The sequence below is a fragment of the Ochotona princeps genome, chromosome 2 (assembly GCF_030435755.1).
Source record: "Ochotona princeps isolate mOchPri1 chromosome 2, mOchPri1.hap1, whole genome shotgun sequence".
NCBI classification, from domain to species: domain Eukaryota; kingdom Metazoa; phylum Chordata; class Mammalia; order Lagomorpha; family Ochotonidae; genus Ochotona; species Ochotona princeps.
Window position 1 is genome coordinate 85,272,954 of NC_080833.1, and position 26,436 is coordinate 85,299,389.

At 43.0% G+C, this 26,436-nt stretch overlaps 1 protein-coding gene across 3 annotated transcripts in view; it reads left to right on the forward strand.

The window, feature by feature from the left end:
- Positions 1 to 4,272: 4,272 nt before the first annotated feature.
- The window catches only part of SLC35A3 (solute carrier family 35 member A3), a 53,129-nt gene continuing 30,965 nt past the window's right edge, over positions 4,273 to 26,436 (forward strand). The window contains exons 1-2 of one of the 3 annotated variants that reach the window (XM_058659580.1): positions 4,604 to 4,724; positions 5,715 to 5,792. In XM_058659580.1, the coding sequence (XP_058515563.1) occupies positions 5,775 to 5,792 (18 nt within the window). In that variant the 5' untranslated portion in view covers positions 4,604 to 4,724; positions 5,715 to 5,774. Of the gene's footprint in view, positions 4,725 to 4,931; positions 5,027 to 5,714; positions 5,793 to 26,436 lie in introns of those variants that run through there. The other 2 variants (XM_004582013.3, XM_058659585.1) reach the window with 2 other exon arrangements.

The following is a 26,436-nucleotide window of genomic DNA, read 5'->3' on the forward strand; positions in this document are numbered from 1 at the left end:
AAATGCATTTCAAAACTTAAGGCTCACATGGCTGCTGAGCTATTGCTATTAAGATGACTCATTCAGGTCCTGAGAGGTAAATGCCAGACATTTAGATAATCCCTGACTATCTTTTTCAGTTTCATTTATAAATTAGTCTTTTTTCTAGAAGAACTAAGAAGAGCCAGCCAGGTTCCACCCGGTTTGGTAGCTTGAAAGGACAAACTGGTTTTTCTTGTTATGGAGCTATAATTTTAATAGTTCTAAAAACTACCACAGCGTAGGAACAAAATGTTTAGCAAATAACATCTGGAAACCTGTGTTTTAATTCTGTAAGCACTGATATTCTCTTTTTATATTTTAACAGCTTGGGACAGAAATCCTCCAAAAGAAAATTCTGCCATACAGTCCTGCCTTCTTTTTCTCATTTTTTTCCTCTTCTATCTTACTGAGTTTTCTAACCTCTGACCTTAAACCATTAAAGTTCCTAAACTATCCTGGCTGTGCATAAAGATATTGGTCAAAGGAATGTCACTTTGTGTGCATAGCGATTGCAGTGTTAACTTTGCCACAGATAGTGTCTGATGTGGCCTTATTTTCTTATTCCTGTCTTCTGTCCCATATCTAGATATTACAAAAATAACAGGACACCCAATTAAATTCAGTTGATTACTGATCACCAACACATTTAAAAAAATGTTTCAAAATTTTTTTTATGATTTATTTATTTTTATTGCAAAGTCAGATATACAGAGAGGAGGAGAGACAGAGAGGAAGATCTTCCATCCAATGATTCACTCCCTAAGTGACCACAACGGCCGGTGCTGTGCCGATCAGGAGCCAGGAGCCAGGAACTTCCTCCGCGTCTCCCATGCGGGTGCAGGGTCCCAAGGCTTTGGGCCGTCCTCGACTGCTTTCCCAGGCCACAAGCAGAGAAATCTTTCCCATCCACAAGCTGGATGGGAAGCGGGGCTGCTGGGATTAGAACTAGTGTCCTTACAGGATCCTGGAGCATGCAACACAAGGACTTTTAGCCACTAGCTACCGCATAGGGCCCTTCATTCCACGTCTGTCCCACTTAAAATTCCTATGGCAGCTAGGTATGGTGTTTTAAAGTATGGGCTTTAGGGTCTGGTGTGATAGCCTAGTGGTTAAAGTCCTTGCCTTAGATGTGCCCGGATTCCATATGGGTGATGGTTCTAATCCCGGCGGTCCTACTTCCCATCCAGCTCCCCGCTTGTAGCCTGGGAAAGCAGTCGAAGATGGCCCAATGTCTTGGGACCCAACACCCACATGGGAGACCTAGAGGAAGTTCCAGGCTCCTGGCTTTGGATTGGCATGGCTCCAGTCGTTGCGGCCGCTTGAGGAGTGAGCCATCGGACAGAAGATCTTCCTCTCTGTCTCTGCTCCTCTCTGTACATTTGCCTTTCTAATATAAATAAATAAATCGTAAATTATGAACTTTAAAAGTTGACAAATAAGGATTTCAATTCTAGCTCATCCTTCAGTACATACTAGAGCTTAAGCCATTTCCTTAATGTCTGAAAGCTGGTTTCTCCTTTTCATAGTGCTTACAGTATGGGTTGTGAAAACTTAATGGAGGTTATGTAGGCTAACCGCTCAAGGGTAATAGGATTAGTATTACGAAGTGGGTTTCAGGCCATAGGTATTAACTTGAGAACTGGATATTCAAAGTTGTGGTTCAGGCTCAACTGACATTCTTTCGTTAGTGAGTTATATAAATTTCTGCACTATCTGGGACATTTTGCAATGCCTAAAGTTCAGCTTAGTTTAAGAAGTACATATTGAAGTTGCTGTTGCGGCACACTGGGTTAGGTTTCTAGTCCGGACACCCTTGTCTTATGTCACGGTGCTTGGGTTGAGTCCCACCCCTGCCTCTCAACTGTTTTCCTACTAATGCATACCCTGATAGACAGCAGATGAAGGCCCAAGCACTTGGAGCTCTGCTACCCATTTGGGAGACCTGGCTGGAGTTCCTGGCTGCTGGCAGCAACTTGGCTCAGGCCCAGATGCCGTGTCCATTTGGGGAGTGAAATAAAAGATGGAAGATTTCTCTCTCTCTCTGTGGCTCTGCCTTTTCAACAAACAAATAATGACAAACAATATGTAAATTGAGTTTTATGTGCTAGGCACTATAGTAAGGTGCTAGAGATAACAGAGTAGCATTAACTCCAAGGGAAGTGTTGGTTCAAGACGATAGAAAACAGAATCACAATACAATGACGTAAAGTTACCTGGATACACACAGGATACTTTGCGATGCTATGACAGCACAGAGGGGTTCTGCTTCATATGAGAAAGAGGGCTGAAAAATGCTTCAAGTTTATGACATTGATATTCAAACAGAGAGCTAACAGTTGGGTAGGACCAATAAAAATGTGAGGAAAAGTATTCTGGACTTAGTGAATGGCATGATGAAAAGAATGAGAATCAGTACTGTGAATGGCACATTTGGGAAAACTCAGAACAACTCATGTATAAAAAGCTCATGAAAATATTACTTTGTTTTGATTGCTAGCTTTGGGGTTCACTCCGCTATATCACATCATCATCTGTGGGCCCCCTATATTTAGTCCTCTATTTTCATTGTTGCTTTGTTTGAATAGTGCTTTTTTTTGGGGGGGGGTCAAGGTGACAAAGTGTATTTTACTGTATCATAATTAGAATGGCTTCTACTAGTCATTCTTTTTCACTTCAACACTTTCTGAACAAATGGAAATCTCTCTCTTTTTTCTAAGAAATGCATTTATAGGGGCTAGCAATGTGACATAGCAGGTTAAGCTACTACCCGAGACACTGGCATTGCACATGGGTGCCTGGCAAGGTAGCTGAGTATGGCTACACCCACGCGCGTAGGAGACCTGGAAGAAGCTCCTGGCTCCTGGCTTCGGATGGACCCATCACAGACACTGAAGCCATCAGGCGAGTGAACTAGCAGATGCAGGATCTCTCTCTGTACCTCTGACTTTTGAATAAATAAATAAATCTTTTCTTTTTTAAAGATTTATTCATTTTGTTACAGCCAGATATACACAGAGGAGGAGAGACAGAGAGGAAGATCTTCCGTCCAATGATTCACTCCCCAAGTGAGCCGCAACGGGCCGATGCGCACCAATCCAAAGCCGGAAACCAGGAACCTCTTTTGGGTCTCCCACGCGGGTGCAGGGTCCCAAAGCTTTGGGCCGTCCTCGACTGCTTTCCCAGGCCACAAGCAGGGAGCTGGATAGGAAGTAGAGCTGCCGGGATTAGAACCGGCGCCCATATGGGATCCCGGGGCTTTCAAGGCGAGGAGTTTAGCCTCTAGGCCACGCTGCCGGGCCCAATAAATAAATCTTTAAAGTAAAAAAACCACATGTGAACAAGTATTAAGTTCCAATATAGATTTTACCACTCGTGAATTATGTCGAGATCAACAGAAAAAAAATTAAAGTCAATTATTTCATTGTAATAGAACATTTTCAGCTTTCTCTTTTTTCTAAGTATGTCTCTTGGACATAGATTTAATCATTCGCAATATCCACAGGCCATCGGGTTAACTGATAGCAGCCATGTTTGAACACGAAAGGCATTATCTTGTTCTGTAATTTGACTAGGACAGAACAGGGCCTTTAACGGGCAATGGTGTGGGAAGAACGGTGATGAGGGAGCAGGCATTTGGCCTGAGGAACTTGTGGCTTAGAATACCTGTCCAGCCTGGAGTACGACGGTTATAGCCTTGGCTTCACTCCCAATTCTGATATCCTGCTAATGCACAGCCCCGCAGGATTGGATTTCTGCCACCCACAGGAAAGCGCGGACTGAATTCTGCCCCCCTGATTTCTACTTGGCTCAGCTCTGCCTGCTGCTGCTGACAGATGGGGAATGAACCAGCCCCCCTCCCCACTCTCCCCTGTTTTACAAATAAATAAGTCAATAAAAATGTGGCAGAGATTCATGCAACCACAAGGGGGTTAACTCCGGGAGCCTCTGGCTTCAGCTCTCTCTGCTCTTTTTTAATTTTTTTTTTTAACTTTCGCTGCTGTTTAAAGGCACCAGGCCCACTGGTGGCACCCATTTAGGACTCCCTCAGTCTTAAGGTGTCAGGGTGGGAGCAGACATCTAGACTACTGGTTGGCAGCCTAGGCCGCACAGAATCTTACTTGTTTTCAGGTCACTAACATTTTCAGAAGCGTGTTCATTTGCTTCCAGGATCCGCCTCCCCACTCGTTCTCAGGGTCCTTTGCCCCAAAGGACTTTGTCCTTTCTTTAGCAACTAGTCACAAAAGTCACCCTCGGCCTCCAGGCAGTCCCGCAGAAGCTTGCGGGGAGTCACTCCATCTGCCTTGTCCCCTCGTGGGGGAGTCCACCAACAAGCAGTGGCCCCAGGGGTCTCGCGGCAGCGAAGCCGGCACGGGGGCGCGCCGCCGGAGGACCCGGACTCGAGCGGTCACCGCGGGGTCAGGGTCGGAAGCTGGCCAGTGCGGAAAAGGGGCCGTCCAAGCCGAGCCGGGAACGGCGTTTGCCCGGGGTCCGGGCGGAAGCCGGAGCATTTGGGGGACGGGACCGCGGGAACCCGGAAACGCCTGGGCTGCACTGAGCTGGCAACAGCCACGGCGGCCGCGGCGGGAGGTGGCGGCGCTGCGGCTCGGCGGTCGCGGCGGACCCGGCCGGCTCGGCAGCCTGGGTCGCCCGACGGGGCTGAGCCGCGGCCCCTTGTGCGGGCTGCCGGAGGAGCTGCGGGGAAGGTGAGTGAGGAGCGCCTGCGGCCAGGCTGCGGGGTGGGAGACCTCAGGTCCTGGCTGAGCCCCGGACTCGGGGAGCCGGTGCAGAGACGCGGTGTGATGCCGTCGGGCGACGTGCGGAATGTGCTGGGTGGAGGAGGAAACGGGTCCCTAGGAGAGGGGTGTGTCGAGCAGATGAAAACGACCTTGTGTGCCTGGGAGCCCGGGGCAGCTCCCGGTCGCTGCTCTGGAACCCTGCGCTGCGGACGGACCCTTCTGTGCTGTGGCAGCCGCGGGGACTTCAAGGGATGGAAAGGCTGCCCTTGGTAAGGCTGCTAGGAAAGCTAAGGTTGTTCGAGCAGCCTGGGCTTGCCCTACGGACAGGTGTAGGCGTGTGTTGTGTGGGAGGGAAAGGATGGCTCCTCGATTCCGAAAGGTTGGTGCATAGTGTCACTTTGCTTTCGTGGTTTTGCCAAGCGTTCCGAGGCAGCTCCCTGCTCATAGAGCCTCTTAATGCTTTCTTAAATTCAGGACTGGAAAATGGAACCAGAGTTCAGTCTTTTGGTCTTGAGAACCAACATTCAACTGGTTGTTAGAGATGTTCATTTCGTAGTTTTTGCGCGTCGTGGTGCCCTGACTGTGGTAAACTCGGGCTGTTTTCCTCTCAGCTGGGGACGGTTTCCAACTGGATATTTGTGATCATCACTTTCCTCCTAGGTGTTTATTCTACTTACACAGCTGATTTCCTTCTTGCTTCTCTCCCCATCACCAGGACCTGGGACTATAGCAGTAGGGACTTTCTGCTTTCGGTCTGTCCCAAATTAAATCACACCCTAACTCCATAATGTTTAACTTACAATTTATGAGAGAGCTTTCCTCTACCGGTTCACTTCCCAGATGTCCCCAAGAGCCAGGGCTCGGCCAGGCTACAACCCAGAGCCAGGAACTCAGGCCTGGTCTCCCTCGTGGGTGGCAGGAGCCCAGCTAGTCGAGTCAGGACCTACTGCTTTCCAGTATCTGCAGTAGGAATCCGGAGTGCAGCAGGAAGCTGAGCCAAGGCACTTTAATTATGGGATGATGACCTCCCAAGAGGTATGTGGACCTCCAGGTCAAATGCCCTTCCCCATGCAACTGATTTTTTTCCCCTTAAAGTTGTATTTATTTTATTGATTGAGATTAGTTTTCAGACGAAAGATTATTTCCCTTGATTATATTAGTTTGATCTAGTTTCTCAATCTAGTCGGTTCCTACTAAGAGACATGTTAGAGGATCCAAAGTAACGATTTCATATTTAAAATATGAAACTGAAGCAGCCTAAGGAGTGTATGTAGGATCTGTTGGGGGACTTCAACATCCTTATCTGTAAACCGGAACAGATCATAACGGCCCCACCTTACCACTTAACACAAAGATTAAATAAGGCACTTTGGGGTCAGTGCTCTGGCACAACAGGTCAAGAAGTGCCACAGTGCTGCAGTGCCTGCAGTACCGGCAGAAAAAAAAACCCAACTATTTAAAATTGTTCAAAATTTGAATGTTTGCATGACTCCAGCAAAATACTTATGGCCTTTTGATTCTTTATTATTATTATTTTATTGTGTATATCCTATTTTTAAGCCACAGGAGTAATTAATCTTTTTGAACATGCTGCATGCCGATTTACCTTGATCTTTGCTTATATGTTGCTTTTTTGTGTGTGTGCAAGGAATGTTCTTACTGTCTTTGTAGAAATTCTTAACTTTGTAGAAATATCTTACAAACTTTGTAAAAGCTTAATGAAATGTGCCAAGAGTCCAAAACATTCTTAGCCTCTTGTGTGCTTGGCTTTATTAATCCTAGAATACACACTAGATTTGCATTGTAGCATTTTTAGTTGAAGATTTTATCATCCATATTAGAATATAAACTTTCGCTGGAAAGTAATTGTACAGCTAAAATTTTTTAGCGTTTTAGAACTTAATCACTTGAACCATTATATGAAAATATATTTCTGAAGGAATTTTTGTTACAATGCCTCATCTGTAGGGCTAGTGTTGTGTAGCATGTTGAGTAAAGCCACCAGCTACAATGCTAGTATCCATTTTGGGTGCTGGTTTATCCCAGCTCTCCACTTCCAGTCCAGCTGTCTGCCAGTGGCCTGGGAAGGCAGCAGCGGATGGCCCAGTGCTTGTGGCCCTGCAACCCACATGGAAGAACCGGAAGAAACTCTTGACCCCTGGCTTTGTTCTGGCCCAGTGCTAACCGTTGTAGACGTCTGTGTAGGGAACCAATGAATAGAAGAGCTCTTTCTCTCAGTCTCTCCCTCCTCTAACTCTGACTTTCAGCTAATCAAACTGAACAATGGAACAATCAAACTTTGTTAAAGCATTCCTGTAGAGAGTAATTGCTTCTCGGCCTTTTGGCTAAGATCAAGGGAAGAAAAATTTTATTATGTCACTTTTTTTCAGTTATTAAAAATAGCCTTATACTTGAAAGTGCTTTTCCATCTTTAGGCACCTCATTTACCTTTTAAAACTATTTTTTAGAGATTTATTTTTATTTGAAAGGGAGAGTTATAGAGACAGAAAGAGAGAGAGAGAGAAATTAATCTTCCATCTGCTGGTTTAGTCCGCAAATGGCTGCAATGACCAGGACCAGGCCTGGCCAAAGGCAGGAGAGAAGAGTGTCTTCTGCATCTCCCATGTGGGTGCAGGGACCCAGGGATTTGGCTGCTCTCTGCTGCCTTTCCAGGAGCATTTAGCAGGGTGTTGTGGCATAGCCAGGACTGAAAGCGGTGTCCATGTGGAATGCCGGTACTGCAGGCGCTGCAGCACTGTGGCACTTCTTGACCTGTTGTGCCAGAGCACTGACCCCAAAGTGCCTTATTTAATCTTTGTGTTAAGTGGTAAGGTGGGGCCGTTATGATCTGTTCCGGTTTATAGATAAGGATGTTGAAGTCCCCCAACAGATCCTACATACACTCCTTAGGCTGCTTCAGTTTCATATTTTAAATATGAAATCGTTACTTTGGATCCTCTAACATGTCTCTTAGTAGGAACCGACTAGATTGAGAAACTAGATCAAACTAATATAATCAAGGGAAATAATCTTTCGTCTGAAAGCCTAATCTTAGTCAATACTTGTGTAGTATGACTTTCGAACTTCTTACCCTTTCCTAAAAATTTTAGAGAAAGAAATTTCTATTTGCTGTTGGTCAGCTGTATAATTCTTTTTTGGTAAAATTGCCAGAAATGTAAGAGTAAATTGTAGAACCATCTGGGTAATATTTCAAGCCTGAACATAAAATCAGTAGCTAATAATGTCATTGATGGGTGTAAATTTGTATTAAAGTTCAGATCTACGTGAATTGATAACGTGAAATGATTTCAGTTTTCAAAGAGCAATTGGTTGACATTAATTTGACTACAGTGATGGAGTATAATATGAATGCTGTTTTCTAATTTTAATCACTTTAAGTGTTTTTTGTTATATAAGTGTGAGAGTGTTTGGCATATAAAAATATGAGAATGATTTTAGAAGATCGGAGAATGTTACTTTTTTCTACCCAAATTGCTTGACTAGTTTGTCATCTGTATTGGAGATACCGTCTGAAATGAGAACAGTGAGCTTGTTTAAGATAAATTGCTGTATTATATATTTAGAGATAAGCATTAGAGATGGAAAAGGTATGCTGCGAAGGTTGATTCAGCAGGTTAAGCCACCACCTGTGAGGTTGACATCCCGGAGCACCTGTTCCAGTCCACCCTGCACCACTTATGATTTAGCTCCCTGCTGATTCGGTGGGGAAACCAGTGGAAGGTGACCCAAGTGTTTGGATCTTTGCTCCCAGCCAGGAAGACCTGGATGGAGTGCCAGACTCCTAGCTTCAAGCTGGCCGAGCCCTGCTCAGAGGGGCTGTTTGGGGAGTGAGTCATCTCATGGAAAATGTCTTTTTCTCTGTCGCTGTGTCTTTCAAAGATGTAAAATAAATCTTGAAAAAGTATATTAAGTTCAAAGGAAGCTGAAACTGTTAGGTAATGTGAGATAAAATGCTAAAACAAATTCATTCCACAAAGAAAATATTCGTATTATGTCTGAATTTCTACTGTTCCTAGTTTCCTCTATAAAAGTTGAAAAAAAGAAGGTTTTTTCTAAATTCATATGTGTTAGAATGTAGAGTATGTGTTAGAATGGTAGAATGCTACTAGAAAGATTTTCGTGTCATGAATAAGTTTTATTAAGGTATTCAATAAGTAAGGCGTTGTAGTAGATGACCACTTTATTTGATTTATGTTCTTTAATGCTCATAACTACCCTGAGGTATGTGCCATCATTACCCTTTGAGGCATTAAGTACTTGTCTGTAGTTATTAAATGGTGGCAACAGACTCTGAACTCAGTCTTACCCTCTAATAGTTAGGTATGCTTAAATGTAGGCTTTACTGAAAGGCCATGAGTTTTGAGTGAGAGAAATCTGGCTTTTCTCTGAGCTTTGACATGTGATGTGGGGTAAGCCACGTGTTTTCTCAGTACCTCAGCTTATTTTATTGTTTTTATTCAGGAGGTAGAGATACAGCTGAATGGAGAGCATTAGTCTGCCGCTTAGCTCCTCAGATGCCCACAGTAGCCATCGTAGGGCAGGCGCAATCCAGGAGCCAAGAGTCCCTCCAGATCCCCACAGGAGAGGCAGGAACAAGTACGTGTGCCAGGATCCGCCAGGATCTGCCAGGATCTGCTGCCTGCCAAGAGTGTTGGCTAGAAACCTGATTCACGCTGAAGATTAGCCTCCATGTGAACCAGGAGAGTGAAGATCTCCCTCTGTCCTTCCCTCACTCTCAGGTATTCTGCCTTCCAAATTAAAAAAAAATAAAATAAAAGTTTAGACTATACTCTTACTCATAGGGAATCAACTTAAAAATATTTATTTAATTGAAAGAAAGGGATGTAATTAATGAATAAATTTAATTAAAAAAAAAAGAAAAAAGAAAGGGAGAGAGAATCTTGCATTCATTGGTTCACTCCCTAGATGACCACAGCAGTCCTCGGGCCGTCCTTGGAGCCTCGGACTTCCTGGGTCTGCTGTGTAGGTGGCAGAGGTCAAGCACTTGGGTCTGCTGCCACTGCCTTCCCACGCACATCAGTAGGGAACTGGACAGGAAGCCGACCAGCCAAGTCAACTGGTGCCTGTATGAGATGCCTGCATTGGAGGTGGTGGTTTAATTTTCTATGCCCCGACACTGGCCCCATGGAATCAGCTAAACTTTATGAATAGATAAGGAATGCGATCACAACTATTCGTTGTTAAGACTTATGCTGTTTGTAAGTTAGATTAAAGTTGAGAGAGTCTGATACTTGTTCCCAACAGTTAGGGGATATAACATGATAACATGATTTGTACAGTAAATATTGAATAAGGATAATACTTATAATTTGTATTTTATATGATTTAAACTAATATTGTGTGTAAACTTGTAAAACTGGTATACCTGGGTGTGGTTAAAATTTCATTTTTAGAAAAGTCTTTTTTTTTTTTTTTTTTTAATAGTGAAACCTGCACAGCATTTGAATTCTAACATAGAAATCTTATCATTGTAGGGAAGAGTTCTAATCTTCCAGTAATGGCCAAAGTACAATTCACAGCTAGGATTACAACTGTTCTAAAATTCTGAAGGTTTGTCAGACCATACATTCATAAAATGAAGCTCATTGATATTATCTTTTATAAAGTTCCAGTTAAATTATTTTAATCAAAAAATGCATGTTTGGAATGGGAATTTGCTGCGGTGGTTAGAATGCTGCAGACTAGGGAAGCCTGCATCCTGTATTGGTGTCTAGTTTCTTGCTAATATGCATCCTGGGAGGCAGCAGCTAATGGCTCAGATATTAGGTCTCTTCCACTCCTTTGGGAATCTTGGATTGACGTTAAAAGGCTCCTGGACTTGGTCTGACCCAGCTGTTTGTTGTGGGCATTTGAGGATTGAACCAACAGATGGAAGAACTCTCTTTCACTCTATACATCTTTATGCCTTTTCAAATAAATAAAACTTAAAAAAAAAACATGCTTTTTTCTAAACTTTATGAATGCCATGAAGTAAGGCTTCCCTCCCCCCCCAGTTTGCAAGTTTATTAGGTTGAGTTAAGTACTAAACGTTGTTTACACATTAAAAAAGCTACTGGAGGGTCCAGTGTTGTGGTGCAGCAAGTTCAACTGCTGTTTGCAATGCCAGCTTGCCATACCAAGCACAGCCGTTACTAATGTGCTTGGAAAAACAGTGGAAGATAGGGCCCGGCACAGTGGCCTAGAGGCTAAAGTCCTCGCCTTGAAAGCCCCGGGATCCCATATGGGCGCCGGTTCTAATCCCAGCAGCTCCACTTCCCATCCAGCTCCCTGCTTGTGGCCTGGGAAAGCAGTTGAGGACGGCCCAATGCATTGGGACACTGCACCCATGTGGGAGACCCGGAAGAGGTTCCAGGTTCCCGGCTTTGGATTGGTGCGCATCGGCCCGTTGCGGCTCACTTGGGGAGTGAATCATTGGAAGGAAGATCTTGCTCTCTGTCTCTCCTCCTCTGTGTATATCTGGCTGTAATAAAATGAATAAATCTTTAAAAAAAAAAAACAGTGGAAGGTAGCCCAGTGATTTCGGCCTCTGCCACCCACATGGGAGATCCAGATGGAATCCCTGGCTCCTGATTTTGGCCTGGCTCAACCCTAACTGTTGTGGCCATTTGGAGGGTAAACCAATGGATTGAAGATTCTCTTCAGTGGTGCTCTAGCTTGCTTCTGCTGTCTTTTTGTTCTGTTACTTTTCAAATAAATGATCTTAAGAAAACAAAAATTCTTTGAAAGATGGTGAAAACTTGTTACTAATTTAACACTTAAAGAACAATGTTATCTTGGTCCAGCGCAGTGGCCTAGCGGCTTAAGTCCTGGCCTTGAATGCGCCAGGATCATCCCGTATAGTCACCCGTTCTAATCCCGGCAGCCCCAGTTCCCATCCAGCTTCTTGCTTGTGAACTGGGAAAGCAGTCAAGGATGGCCCAAAGCCTTGGAACCCTGAACATGTATGGGAGACCTAGAGGAAGTTCCTGGCTCCTGGCTTCAGATCAGCACAGCAGCGGCCATTGTGGTCGCTTCGGGAGTGAATCATTGGAAGGAAGATCTCGCTCTCTGTCTCTCCTCCTCTCTGTATATCTGACTTTGCAATAAAAAAAAAAAAAAACTTAAAAAAAAACCAATGTTATCTTAATGAGTGATTGTTATTTTTCTTAAATTAGAAATTTAAAAATTTATTTAAAAGGCAAAATGACACAGAAAGTTTGAGAAATATCTTTCATCCACTGGTTCATTCCTTAGATGCCTGCAACAACCAGAGCTGGGCCAGGCCGAAGCCAGGAGGCTGGAACTTAATCTAGAACTCTATATGCATGCCAGGGACCCACACAGTTAAAGTGTCACCTGCTGCCTTCCAGAGTGCTCTAGCAGGAAATCGAAAGTGGAGCCAGGACTCCAACCCAGGCACTCTGTAGGGGATACGAATGTCCCAACTGGCATCTTAACTGCTGTGCCAAATACCTGTTCCTGGATGTTTCTACACATAGATACGTGTGTTTTAGATGAAATATTTTGATATATGTAATTTATCTGAACTTGGACAATGAATTATGGGTAAAGGAATAAACTGAATAGTGTAATATAGACAGCTTAAAATTGCAAATTTTCTAGAGTATAAACTTTAAAATTTTAAGATGCAAAAGATGTAAAATTACTAATGAATATAGTGATAATCTTTTGTGTCTTAAATTTAATATCACAAGAAGGAGCAGGCATTCAGCTCAGTGGTTGAGATGCCTGTAGCCCAACTGGGAGTATCCAGGTTTGATGCCTAGCTCATGCCTCTGGAGGCAGCAGGGATGGCTCGGGTAGCTGCGTTCCTGCCGCCCTTGTGGGAAGTCTGGAGTGCATTCCCAGCTTTTGCCAGGGCGTTTGTGGAGTGAGCTGCAGTTGAGAGCTCTCTGCCTGCCTCTACAGTAAGTAAGTAAATAAATAAAATTAACAATCGTAATGTTTCCAAAATTAGTTGAACTACTTTGTACCATTAGCCAGATCCTTATTTTTTCCCTATGTAAATGTTATTGGTAGCCATTTAGTTTTGTTAACAAAATGAGAGATTACTGGAGAAATTTTTATTCACTTGGTATCTTTGTTTTGTTGCTTAGTCCAGTGTTTATTTTAAAATTTATTTAACATTTAATGTGTGCACAAAGTTGTTCCCTGTACTCTTCAGTGTAACCGTATTGCTAAGTAATTCTTTTGTTTTTTTCTCTTTTTTAAAAAATTTATTTTTTTTTTTATAATAATTACATAGTTGATTAGGGTACAAAGGTTAATGGGCTACAGGAAAGTGGGCTAGACCATTGTTTCCGCACTAATATCATTTTTTTCCCCCTGCATCTGGGGTCAGGGGAGAAACAAAAGGAGAAGCTCCACCCAGCCTCCCACCCATCCCAGGTTCCCGATGTGGGGCATGCTCCAAGGATCTGCTCAAGCACTTCTGAATTGCTGCCAATCTTGCCGTTCCAATCACAATGAAGTCTATTCAGAATCCACTGGCTGACAGTCTCTTCAGGGTTGGGGTTTGGAGATCAGCAGTTCAGTTGGAGGGATCTCCAAAGAAACTTCATCTGAGGTGATCCCAGACCTGATTCTGGTGTGTGCTTGAAAGTACTGGGTCCGGCACAGTCTGTCACCCCAGTCATCTTAAGCACATGCTAGTGGTTGCAGTTGCTGGGTCAGTTCTGTTTCCAGCCCTGTCTTCCACGTGAAAGAATGGGTGTTACAGTCCAGCCTGATCCTGCCCACTTCATACCTAGCCCTCACGCAAACCAGTGGGAGCTGCAGCCTAGTTGGGGTGACTCCCCATAACCCCCACCAGGCCTTCCCCCTACCCTGGTTCCCATGTATGCCCATATGTACCGCAGACTTGTTCAGTCTGTCCCACATCCCATTTAGGTCTCGTACTTGTCAATGGGCATTGAAGCCTAGTTCAACCCAACCAACCCTACTGTCCAGCTCATGCACATACTGGCAGGTGCCTTTCTGTCTAGCCACCCCTGCTCCTGTCCTGGTTTTCATGCTCTCCAGTGGGAGTGGTAACCCACGAGGGAGGTGCCCACTATTTCCCTACTAGGCCACTCCCACTCCCAGATTATGTAAGCCTCTGCCAGCTGATGCTGCGATGAAGTCCAGCTAACCCTCACCCACTCTAATTTTTGCTTGCACCAGTAGGAACAGTCAGCCCAACCTGGCTTTTCCCTGATGTAGCTCACATGAGGCCCACAGGTGTTGCAGCCCTGCCTGGTCTGGTCTGCCACCATCCCAACTCATGCTCTCCAGTGAGAGTGATTGCTACGTAATTCTTTAATTTTTTAGTGAGCACCCCACAATATTTAGTGTCTTCTAATAACAACATTAAGGTAATCAAAACAATATGAATAAGTGTTTTAGAACTATACTTCAATTAAAAGACACCTGACAAAACAAAAACTCCACTGTATTACCTTCTCAGAAATGTTTCATGTCATTGATCTTTTCTAGTTAGAGACAGTTTGTAGCAAAGCAGTATTATTTCCTTCTGGCATGATTAGATCCATTTGTGTTTCTATGTTTCAGAATGAATCCCTTCTTTACCATCTATTAAGAGGTTCATATGTTTATGAGAACCAGTGATACATCCCTCCATCCACATAGTCACTTGTTCATGGAACCACACCTTGAATGTGAGATTTATTTACAAGTAACTGAAGAAGAGGTCGGTGGGCTGCACCATCACCCTTTGTGCTTTTTGGCCCTGGCCACAGGATGCCATGGTGGAATCTCACAAAAACTATACTCTAATGAAATGTTAATGTATTGAAACTCAATTTTAACCTTCAGAGCACTTTAAACAGTTTTTGTCTGAGTAAATATATATATTAATGAGACATTAAAATGATTTAAAAAGGCCAAGTTAGAGAGAGGTAGAGACAGATCTTCTGTCTGCTAGTTCACTCTGCAGATTTTTGCAGTGGCTGGAGCTGGGCCAATCTGAAGTCAGGAATCAGGAGCTTATTCTGGGTCTCCCACATGGATGCAGGGATCCAAGGAGTGGGGCCAGTCTTGTCTGCTTCCCCAGCCCATTGTTAGGGAACCTTATTGGAAGTGGAACTGGATCAGAAGTGGACCTTAACATGCTACCCCACTGTGCTGGCCCCTCCAAATCTCTTTTTTCTGCCTCTTGTTTATCTATTTTTTCCATTAAAAGCAAGTTTTTGGAGTTAGTTACAGAATTGGAGGTGGGGTGGGCTGCTGGGAAGAAGGACAGAGAGATTGATCTTATTTGCTGGTTTTCTCCTCAGTGGTCCCTGAAGTGTGGGCTGGGATAGGCCTGAATCAGGAGCCTGGAAATCCAGACTCATCTCCCAAGTGGATGGCAGGGCCCAGGTACTTGGACTATTTTCTGCTGCTTGCCCAGGCACATTATCAGAGAGCTGGGTTGGATGGATCCTGCACCTTTGTTTTTTAAATGTCAGCCTTCTTAAGGTATAGTTTATTTATTTTTATTGCAAAATCAGATATACAGAGAGGAGAAGAAACAGAGAGGAAGATCTGTCTGTTCTCCCAGCAGCCGCAATGGCTGAAGCTATGCAGATTGGAATCCAGGAGCCAGAAGACTCTTCTGGATCTCTCACATAGGTGCAGGGTCCCAAGGCTTTAGGCCGTCCTCGACTGCTTTCTCAGGCCACAAGCAGGGAGCTGGATGGGATTTGGAGCTGCCGGGATTAGAACTGGCACCCATATGGGATGCTGGCGCATCCAAGGCAAAGACTTTAGCCACTGGGCCACTGTGCCGGGCCCGTTTAAACCCTTAACTTTGATTGCAGGTCTCTACATGTGAAAATTTAAGTAATATCTATCTATACATGATGAACTACCAATGTCTCCTGTATTACTGATATTTTCAGGAAAAAAATTAAAAAAAAATTTTTTTAAAGACGCAGAGTGATATCTTCATCTGCTGGTTCACTTCCTGAATGTCCGCAATGGCCAGGCTGGGTCAGGCAGAAATCAAGAGCCAGGAACTTCACTGGAGAGGGTCCCAAGTATCTGGACCATCTTTCACTGCTTTCCCAAGAACATTAACAGAGAGCTAGGTTGGAAGTAGAACAGCTTGGACTCAAACCGGTGCCCACATGGGATGTTGGCATTGCAGGCAATGGCCTAACCCATTATGCCACAGCACTGGCTCCCTTCAGAAAATTGATTCCAGATTTCTGCATCTGCTCTTGGTGCCTGTGACTGTATTGACTATACTAGTTAGTGTTCAATGCATTGCATCATCGTGGATCTGCATTTGGTGCCTGTGACTGTATTTGTTAGGGTTCAGTGAGGAATCTAATTAAGATAAAAGCTTTCACAGTAGTAGGGGAAGTAAAGGTCAAAAGAAGGTGTAGGAGGGTCGCTGAAAAGTGACCGAGCAGTGCTTCTGAAACACTGGTGTGGTTAGGTAAATCAGAGCTTGCAAAGGAGTCTAGGAAGTGAGTCTGATCCTGCTGCCGGGTGGATCGTGAAATTGAGCTGGTGGAAAAGTTTGTGGAACGCCGTCATTTCTGCATAGTCTTTCTGCTTTCCACTCTGGAGTCGGGTGTGCAGCTGGGAAAATAATAAATGGCGTGTTACAGGGGAGAGGGAGAATAAATGAACTCTCTGGTGTCTGTTTCTGTATTACCACACGTAACTGTGACAACCTTCAGAGAGTAAGGCCCTTGCTTTATAAGGGCCTTACTTTGTAAGGTCTTCCTTTTACATTTTGTGTGGTTTTTCTTTATCCAATGCTTACTTGGGATAATGCAGAAAAGGTATGAAGAAATATTTGAGTATTGTTAATTTTACTTGAATGTAGGAATGGAAATTCTGCAATCTTAAAGAACAAGTTAAAAATTAACAGTTACTGTAACGTACGTACAGGTGATATGGCCTTATATAAACAGACAGAGGAAGAAAGGAAAGAAAACAATGAAAAGTTGTTTGACTCAGAATGTGATTGATTTGCACGTTAGTGAGTAAGTTTGTTTTTCCTTAGTACTTATGAGTGAATAATGTAGTTGAGATTTTATTATACAGTAGATATTGATGTATAAATTGCTTATTATTTTGCTTATGTAAAAAGGTTTTCAGATTTTTCACAAGATTATTATGGATTTCAGGGATAAGCATACTGTTACTGTTTTTTGTTTTGTTTTGTTTTTTTCTTTTTTGGAGTACTGAATCTACTTCTGAAATAGTTAGAAAAGAAGGTCCATAAATGCTGGTGTCATCGGTATTTAAATAGTTAATTATAGGTTTTAATTTAAAGTTTTATCATCATGGAAGACAATGAACAGAATAATGGAGCTAAACTGAGCACTTCTGTATGTATTGGCTTTTTCTGTTCATTGGCTTAGAAAAAATTTGCAAAGCTGTGTTTTTTTTAAATTCCAAAGGTTGTTTCTGACTACTTTTTGAATTTGTATAGTAATTCTAACTTGTGTGTTTTCATACATAATATGTCATTATCTCTGGTAGACTACCATGTTGTACTAAAAGTATATATTTCAAATTTAATGTTTAGGAGATATAAATATACCTTTTAAGTATATTATCTCTGAAGTTTAGCCTTTTTGTTTTTTACAGTGCATGGAAACTTGATTTCTAGAATGTCTTAGATGTATATGTCGATTTTATTACAGCTTTATAACTCTAGCGATTGATTTTGTAATTTTTTTTAGAAGTTTAGTGACTGGAAACATCATGAGAATACAGATATTAGTAGAATGGTGAACTACATAGATAGATCCAGAATTATACTGTGTGTTAGTAAATACCCACAAGTAAATCTGTGGCCAAACTAACTTGCAACTTTATCTGTAAAAATCCATTTTTGAAAAGATGGATAAAAACATTAACATGATGTTTTTGGAACTTAACATCTGAAAGTAATACTGAACTAATTTTAGGTAAATGTGATTGTCGGATGATAGTTGTAAATATACATTTTATAGAGTGTTTTTTAAAATTAAAGTAATATAAATTACCACATGTTTGCCTTAATTTAAGATGATATGATGTTATGTAAAACATGTTATTTTATGTATGTTATGTTATATGTTGTGTATAAACTAAAATTGAAATGTCAATGAGGTGACCACAGAATGTGGTTAAAAAATCGCATTTGTTTTCAACATATTGGTTACTCAGTACTTTATCAATTAATTCCACAATGAAGTTAATTGTTGCTGATGGTATGTTGGAGCTTTTAATTGAAAAAAAAATTAAAGTAATATAGAATTGACTGATAAAGCTTTGGAAAACAATGATCAGTGGGAGTCACTTCAGTGAAAATGAAGAATGTATAATTAGTATAGCACATATATTTAAATGAAGCTTCTACATTGGTTGAAAATCATTTCTACTTAAGACTATTAAATAATTACTGGGCATGTTTTTACACTTTTGGACAAATGCAAAAGTAAACTATTCTGCTTCACCTGGTCTCATTAACCATGAGTGAATGTTCAGATAAATGAAATTTTTATTGTGTATAAGAAGAGATGTATAATAAGCTTAATTTCTTTAATGTCAAACTTGTCCAACAATTCAGGAAATCAGAGCGTGGAAGTGTTTAGTAAGCAAGGACAATATCTGTTAGGGTGAGGCAAGCACTTAGTGCATCTGGAGATACTGCTCAGGATATCTGTATCCTGTGTTGGAGTGCCTGGGTTTGATTTCTGACTTCCAGTTCCTTGCGAACCCTGGGAGGCAGCTCCTAATCCTTGTCACATACACAGGAGACCCAGACTCCTGGCTTCTGCTTAGTTGAGCCGTGGTTGTGGGTATTTGGGGAGTAAACCACAGAATTCTGTCTTTCAATTCTCTCTCTTTCCTCTTCCCTTTCTCCCCAATTCAGAAAGATTTGTTGTGGTGACTAATCAAAGAAATATTTTTTGTAATAGGCTAGTTTGTCCTTTAATTTTTTTTTTAAAGATTTATTCATTTTATTACAGCCAGATATACAGAGAGGAGGAGAGACAGAGAGGAAGATCCTCCATCCGATGATTCACTCCCCAAGTGAGCCGCAACGGGCCAATGCGCGCTGATCCGAAGCCGGGAACCTGGAACCTCTTCCGGGTCTCCCACACGGGTGCAGTGTCCCAATGCATTGGGCCGTCCTCAACTACTTTCCCAGGCCACAAGCAGGGAGCTGGATGGGAAGTGGAGCTGCTGGGATTAGAACCGGCGCCCATATGGGATCCCGGGGCTTTGAAGGCGAGGACTTTAGCCGCTAGGCCACGCTGCCGCGGAGCCCTGTCCTTTAATTCTTTGAAAGATAGATAAAGAGATAATCTTTCGTGCCCTGATTCACTTCCCATATGCCTCCAGCACATAGGCCTGGGCTGATGTCAGAGCCAGAAACCCAGAACTCAGTCCAGGTTTCCAGCCTGAATGGCTGAGACCCTGGTAGTTGAGCCCTGGTCTGCTGGGTAGACATTAGCAGGGATCTGGATCACACATGGAGGTGGGACTCAGTCTCAGGCATTAGGATAAGGGATGTGTGTCCTAGGTGGTAGCTAAAGCTGCTGTGGCACAATGCCCAACCCAAGGCTTAAATTTTTTATTACTTTCAAAATGCAGATTTGTTTATTTTTGTGTATTGGAAAGAGAGGGGGAGAGAGAAAGAGAGAGAGAGAGAGAGAGATTGATTGATTGATTGATTGATTGATTGATTGATTCTGTCTAGTTCACTCCCCAAATTACTTGAACAGCCAGGCTGGGCCAAGCTAAAAACAAGAACCTGGGATTCCCTCCAGGTCTCTCATGTACGTGTTAGGGGTCAAAGCACTTGAGCCGTTTTCCATTTCCTCCCAGGATGCATTGGGAGAAAGCTGGGTTGGAAGCACAACATAAGGGACTGGAATTTGCAATCCACTGTGGGATACTGGTGTTCCAAATGGCAGGTTAATGTACTGAACCACAGTACTATCCTAAGATTTCCTGCTATTTCTTTCTGAGGCAGCAGGAGCATTCCCATTTGTTGGTTCACTCTCCAGATCCTGCAGTGACTGGGCCAGGGCCAAACCAGAAGGGAGAAACTCAACTCAGGTCTCCCACCTGGTGACAGAAACAAAGTCACATTGGCTCTTACCACTGCCTCTCAGATCTGGCCATAAACTGAGTCATAGCCAGAGCCAGGCACTGGATGGAACACGGGCATCTTACTCTAGCATCTTAGCTTTTGTTCCAAAAGAAAACTCTGTATACTAATGTTGTGAATAATAGTAATACCTTGACAATTTCCTTTTGGAGTTTATTCTGCTGTTAGGCAAAATACTAGATTAAATTGTATTTCCTCCCTCGGAGTCTCCCATGTGGATGGTAGAGACTCAAGTATTTGAGCCATCATCTGTTGCTTCCCAGGAGGATTAACAGGAAACTGGAGCGTTGATGGAGAAGGCATCCCAATAAAGAAAGCATCTGAAGGGGCAGCCCAGCCTGCTGTGTTACAATGCTATATGCCCCATCCCCGAAAGTACACAGTACAAGAGACCAAGGCATATAAAAACTTTTGATATTAAAACTTTTTACTTATTGATGAGGCAGAGGAACACACAGCACTCTCCTGTGCTGATTCACTGCCTACATACTCCCCCAGATTCTCATGTTGGCTGGGGCTTTGTAGGCTGCAGCCCGTCACCATCAAGATCTTCATTGGTGGCAGGAACTCAGTTATTTGAGTCATCATTACTGCTTTCCGAGTGTGCATTAAACAAGAAGCTGTGGTCAAGAGCAGAGCAGGGAATTGAACCCAGGTGCTATAATATGAGACAGGATACTTAGCTACTCTATTAAATGCCTGCCCCTTAAAACTGTTGTTGGGGCCTGGCGCGTTAGCCTAGCAGCTAAAGTCCTCGCCTTGCATGCATTGGGATGCCATATGGGCGCTGGTTCTAATCTCGGCAGCTTCCGATCCAGCTCCCTACTTGTGGCTTGGGAAAGTAGTCGAGGACGGCTCAAAGTCTTTAGACCCTGCACCCATGTGGGAGACCCAGAAGAGACTCCTGGCTCCTGGGTTCGGATCTGCAACCATTGCGGCTGCTTGGGGAGTGAATCAACGGACAGAAGATCTTCCTCTCTGTTTCTCCTCCTCTCTGTATATCTGACTTTCAATCAAAAAAAATTTTTTTTAAAAAACTTAAACTGTATTGTTATGATTGTATATACCCTGTCTTAGAAACTGACCTTTAGTTTTTCATTTGAAAAGAAAGTTATAGCATTGCTGTTAGAACAGGTATTATGAGTTGGTTGCTTAGAATAAAAACTTCCTTGAACAGATTTGAAGTCATTGTTTGACATTTTCCAGGAGAAATGCCAAATAAAGCTTGCTGGCAACTTACTTCCCTTCCATATAGAGATAATGCACCCGGATATCCTGGAATTTCACAGCAGCATGTGGTATGAGTCAGGGAACTTGATATCTAACTATATGAGCTGATTAAAATTTATTTCTTTATTTTAAAAGTCAGTTACAGAGAGGAAGACAATTTCTCATGTGCTAGTTCACTTCCTCCAGATAGCCATAACAGCTGGTGCTAGGCTGGACCGAAGCCAGAAGCCAGGCGCTTCATTCAGGTCTCACCTAAGGCTAGCAGGGGATCAGACACTTGGGCCATCTTCCGTTGCTTTCCTAGGCTGTTAACAGGAGCTGGATTGGAACATAAACCAGCCTATCTGTGGGATGCTGGCGTTACAGGCAGTCAGTGGCTTTTACCTGCTATGTCACAATCCTGGTGCTGACTATTTATCTTTTTAAAAAAATATTTATTTATTTTAAAGATTTATTCTGTTTTTTATTGTAAAGTCAGATATACAGAGAGGAGGAGAGACAGAGAGCAAGATCTTCCTTCCGATGATTCACTCCCCAAATGATCACAACGGCCAGTGTTGTGCCGATCCAAAGCCAGGAGCCTGGAACTTCTTCCAGGTCTCCCACATGGGTGCAGGGTCCCAAGGCTTTGGGCCGTCCTCGACTGCTTTCCCAGGCCACAAGCAGGGAGCTGGATGGGAAGTGGAGCTGCTGGGATTAGAGCTGGTGCCCATATGGGATCCCGGTGTATTCAAGGCCAGGACTTTAGCCTCTAGGCCACTGTGCCGGGCCCAACTGTTTTAAGATTAAGTTATATGAGGTGATTTGTAAAGTCTCTTAATTTTTAAATATTTATTTATATTTATTTAGAAGATGAAATGACAGAGAGAAGATGGGGAAGGGAGAAAGCAATGAGAGAGAGATAGAGATTCCCTCTATCAACTGTCTAACTCCTTACATGGCAATAAAGACTGAGATTGGTCCAGCCTGAAGCCAGGAGGCAGGAAATCCATATGGGTCTCCCACACGTGTGGAAGAGGCCCAAGTTCTTATGCCACCTTCTGCTGCTTTACTAGACACATTATCAGGGACCCAGAGAGAGAGAGAGAGAGAGAGAGAGAGAGAGAGAGAGAGAGGGAGGGAGGGAGGGAGGGAGGGAGGGAGAGGGAGAGAATGAGATTGAAAAGGTTCCATTTGGTGATTCACTTCCCAGATGTCTTAAAAGCCAGGGATCAGGCAGGCTGAAGCTAGGAGCCAGAAACTCCATCTGATGTCTCACATGGTTGTCATGAATCCAAAATATTGGGGCATTATCTGTTGCATTAACAGGGTGGGCAGCAGTGGAGGCTGAAGTGGAAGTGGAGGTGACAGGACGTGGTGTTCCGGTAGTAGGTGTGGATGTCCCCACTCAGGACTGAAGTTGCTGTGCAGAACACCTGCCCTTCCTGCCGCCTTCAGATGAGTTCCCTATAAACTGCCCCGGTGGGGGAGAAATGATCTTACATTTTGTAAGTTTGATCATTCATCTGTCCTACCTGCGCCATCAATTTTATATTCTTCAACTTTAGCAGAATTCATGTTCCTTTGATTAAGTCATCATTTCAAACTGATGTCTTATCCTTGCTGCATCAAATTAGATCTAGTTCAATCGTGTTATAGCAAGTTAATATGAGTTTATGTTCATGCAAATTTTTTTAAAACCTTGTGTAAGTTTTTCCATAATACACATTTCAAACTTTTTCAATAGTTATATACCTCTTTGTAACCATAATAATTAGCCGAATAATGCTTTTTCTAAAAGGACTTATTTTATTTATCTAAAAGGCAGAGTTACAGAGAGAGAGGGAGAGATAAAGAGTGATCTTCTGTTTGCTGGTTCACTGCCCAAATGACCATAGTGACCCGGGCTGGGCCATGCCAATGACAAGCTCCAGGAGCTTCATCCTGGTCTCCCACATGTGTACAGGGGCCAGAGGACCGTTCTTCACTGCTTTCTCCATTGCATTTACACAGCTAGATAATAAGTAGAACAGCAGAACTTGAACTGGTGCCCATTCGAGATACCAGCGTTGCAGGTGGCTGCTCAACCTGTTAGCCACAACGTCAGCTTCAAGTAATGCTTTCTGAATCTTTCTGAGTATGTGTGGGTATTTCAAAAAGATTGTAAAAATTGGAAATCAGAACATCAGAAACAGTCAAAACTATGAGTAAAATTTGGTAAAGAATGTTCTTATTTAATATATTTTCAATGTTTAATTTTAAAAATGAAGTTGGAGTAATACCATGCATACAGTGAAATATACCCATCTTAAATATATAATTCAGTGATTTCTGTTAAGTGAGTGTAATCATACAGCCACCACATGGACTGTATTTCCACCACCACCAAAATTCCTTTCTTTCTCTTTTTAGTCAAACTTCAACCTCAGTCCTTGGCTGCAGTTAACCATAAGTTTGCAAGTGTCAGTATAGATTTTTTTCTAGAATTTGATATAAATGGGTTTATATGTATTGTTTTTGATTTTTTGGTCAGTATGTTTTTGACATGTTCTTTTTGTTATTGTTAATTAGTATTCCGTTGTATGGAAATGTTCATAGTTCACTTATCGGTGGCATTTGGGTGATATAATTTTTGTTTTAAAGCTTAATTTTTTTATTTGAAAGGCAGATTTAGAGAGACAGAAAGAGAGAGATATCTTCCACCTGCTGTTTCATTCCTCAAATGACCACAATGGCTAGAGTTGGGTTGGTTCAAAGCCAGGAGCCAGGAGTTTTCTTCTGAGGCACCCACATGGGTACAGGAGACTGAGGACTTGTGCATTCAAGTGTTGTGCATTCAAAACACAGGTGTTTTCCCAGATGCATTGCAGAGAGCTGGACAAGATGTGGAGCAGTCAGAATTTGAACTGGTACCCGTATGCCCATATGGGATGCTGGCACTGCAAGTGGAGGCTTAACCTAATATAACCACGGTGACAGCCCTTTTAATACAGGTTTTTTTGTTTATTTTCCCAATTTGTTAATTTGAAATTTTATTGGCTGCAAGGTTACCCAAAGGACTTATGGGAGGAAGAAAGTCCGAAGGAGAGATGACCTTGGCAACAATATTGAGAAACATAGGAGCAGGACAATAGTGAGGTAGAGAAAAAAGATGTGGCTGAAGTCCTCACCTTGCACACATCAGAAACCCATGTGGATGCTTGTTCATGTCCCGGCAGCTCCACTTCCCTTCTAGCTCCATGCTTGTGGCCTGGAAAAGCAGTTGAGGACAACCCAGAATCTTGGGACCCTGCACTCGCATGGGAAACTGGGAAGAAGCTCTTGGCTCCTGGCTTCAGATTGGCTTAGCTCTGGCTCTTTGGTCACTTGGGGAGTAACCTGCGGATGGAGGATCTTTCCCTGTCTCCTTCTTTCTGTATATGTGCCTTTCAATAAAAATAAATAAATCTTAAAAAAAAAAAAGATGGGAAGAATGTGAAGGGTGGTGGTGAAGAGAATGGAGAGGAAGATGAAGAGGCTGAGGCACCCATGGGCACATTGGAAACAAAATGAAGAGAAGTGTCACTAATGAGTATCAGAAGCAGAAGGCTGATGAGGGATGACTCAACAGCCAAGGGGTCCTCGCTTGGTTCCAACCTTGGGTACCCACCCTCTCTGGCAATGACCATCAGGATCACTCCAGAAACCCCTCAAAACAAAACAAACAAACAAAAAACCTAGAATAGACAGAGAACAACAAGGAAAGCTTAGAAGCAGACAGGAAACGGTTAGCATGGATTCACTTATACTTTACTAGGTGGGACACAAAGATTAGTTACTCCTCACTAGGGTATTGAAGATTTCTCTGCACACCCCTCCTAAAACTGTTCTGCACCTAAATTGTTGACATATGTCTTGTTACAGTTATAGAGTTAGACTACCCAAAAAACAGCCAGGTTCAGCAAAATCATGCTTCAACGCTCTAAACTGCTAAATACTAAAATTAAAATAGACACGAGACAGCTAAATAGTAATCTATAGCCATTTTAAGGTGTATAGAACCGGTTGTATATAAACTAATAGTTGAAATGTCAATAAAGAAGTCACAGGATGTGGTTCAGAACTTACATTCCTTTTTTTTTCTCTTTTAACATATTATTGGTTACTCAATACTATGTCCACTAATTCCATAATGTTGTAAATTGTTACTGATGTTATGTTAGGGCTTTTAACTGATCGGGATGATACTCTGTAGGCTCTACCTTCAGACCAGAGATGGTCTCCCCAAGAAACCATTGAACTTATCTGGACAATAAGATGCTGGACTCTATGCTTGGTAGATGCTTGCAATGAAAGACTCTCAACTGAATTTGAACTGCAGTTATGCAACAAGGTGGAGGAATCCACCATTGGGGGTAGGGTTTGGGGAGGGGTGGGGGGAATCCCATTGCCTATAAAACTGTCACATAATGCAATGTAATTAATAAAAAAAAAATTAAAAAATCTACAATTACCTCATCATCCTTTGCCTCCCATCTCAGGATCTAAGTCTATTCACTTTCACATGTGGGCTAAGAAATTGCTTGAAATACTTGGGGCCCGGCACAGTGGCCTAGCGGCTAAAAGTCCTCACCTTGAATGCCCTGGGATCCCATATGGATGCCGGTTCTAATCCTGGCAGCTCTGCTTCCCGTCCAGCTCCCTGCTTGTGGCCTGGGAAAGCAGTCGAGGATGGCCCAAAGCTTTGGGACCCTGCACCCGTGTGGGAGACCTGGAAGAGGTTCCTGGTTCCCGGCATTGGATTGGCGCGCACCGGCCTGTTGCAGCTCACTTGGGGAGTGAAACATCGGATGGAAGATCTTCCTCTCTGTCTCTCCTCTCTGTATATCTGGCTTTCCAATAATAATAAAATCTTAAAAAAAAAAAAAAAAAGAAATACTTGTATCCCAAATCACAGTGCCTGGTTTAAGTTCAGGGTATTGCACTTCCAATGAAGCTACCTGCTGGTGTGCATGAGAGGCAGCCAGCTGTGGCCGCTGCAGCATTTGGAGAGTGAGTCAGTAGATAGAAGATCTGCCTCTCTGCCTTGCAAATAAAATTAAATAAAAATTAGGGGCTGGTGCCATAAGTAGCAGGCTAAGCCTCTGCCTACAGTGCCAGCATCCCATATGGATGCTAGGTCAAGTCCCAGCTGTTCCACTGCTGATCCCGCTCCCAGTTGCTGTCCTGGTGAGACAGGGGAGGAGAGCCCAGGTCCTTGGATCCCTGCAGCTCCTTGCTCCTGGGTTCAGACTAGCCCTACTCCGGCTCTTGTGGTTATTTGGAGAGAGAGCCAGACAATGG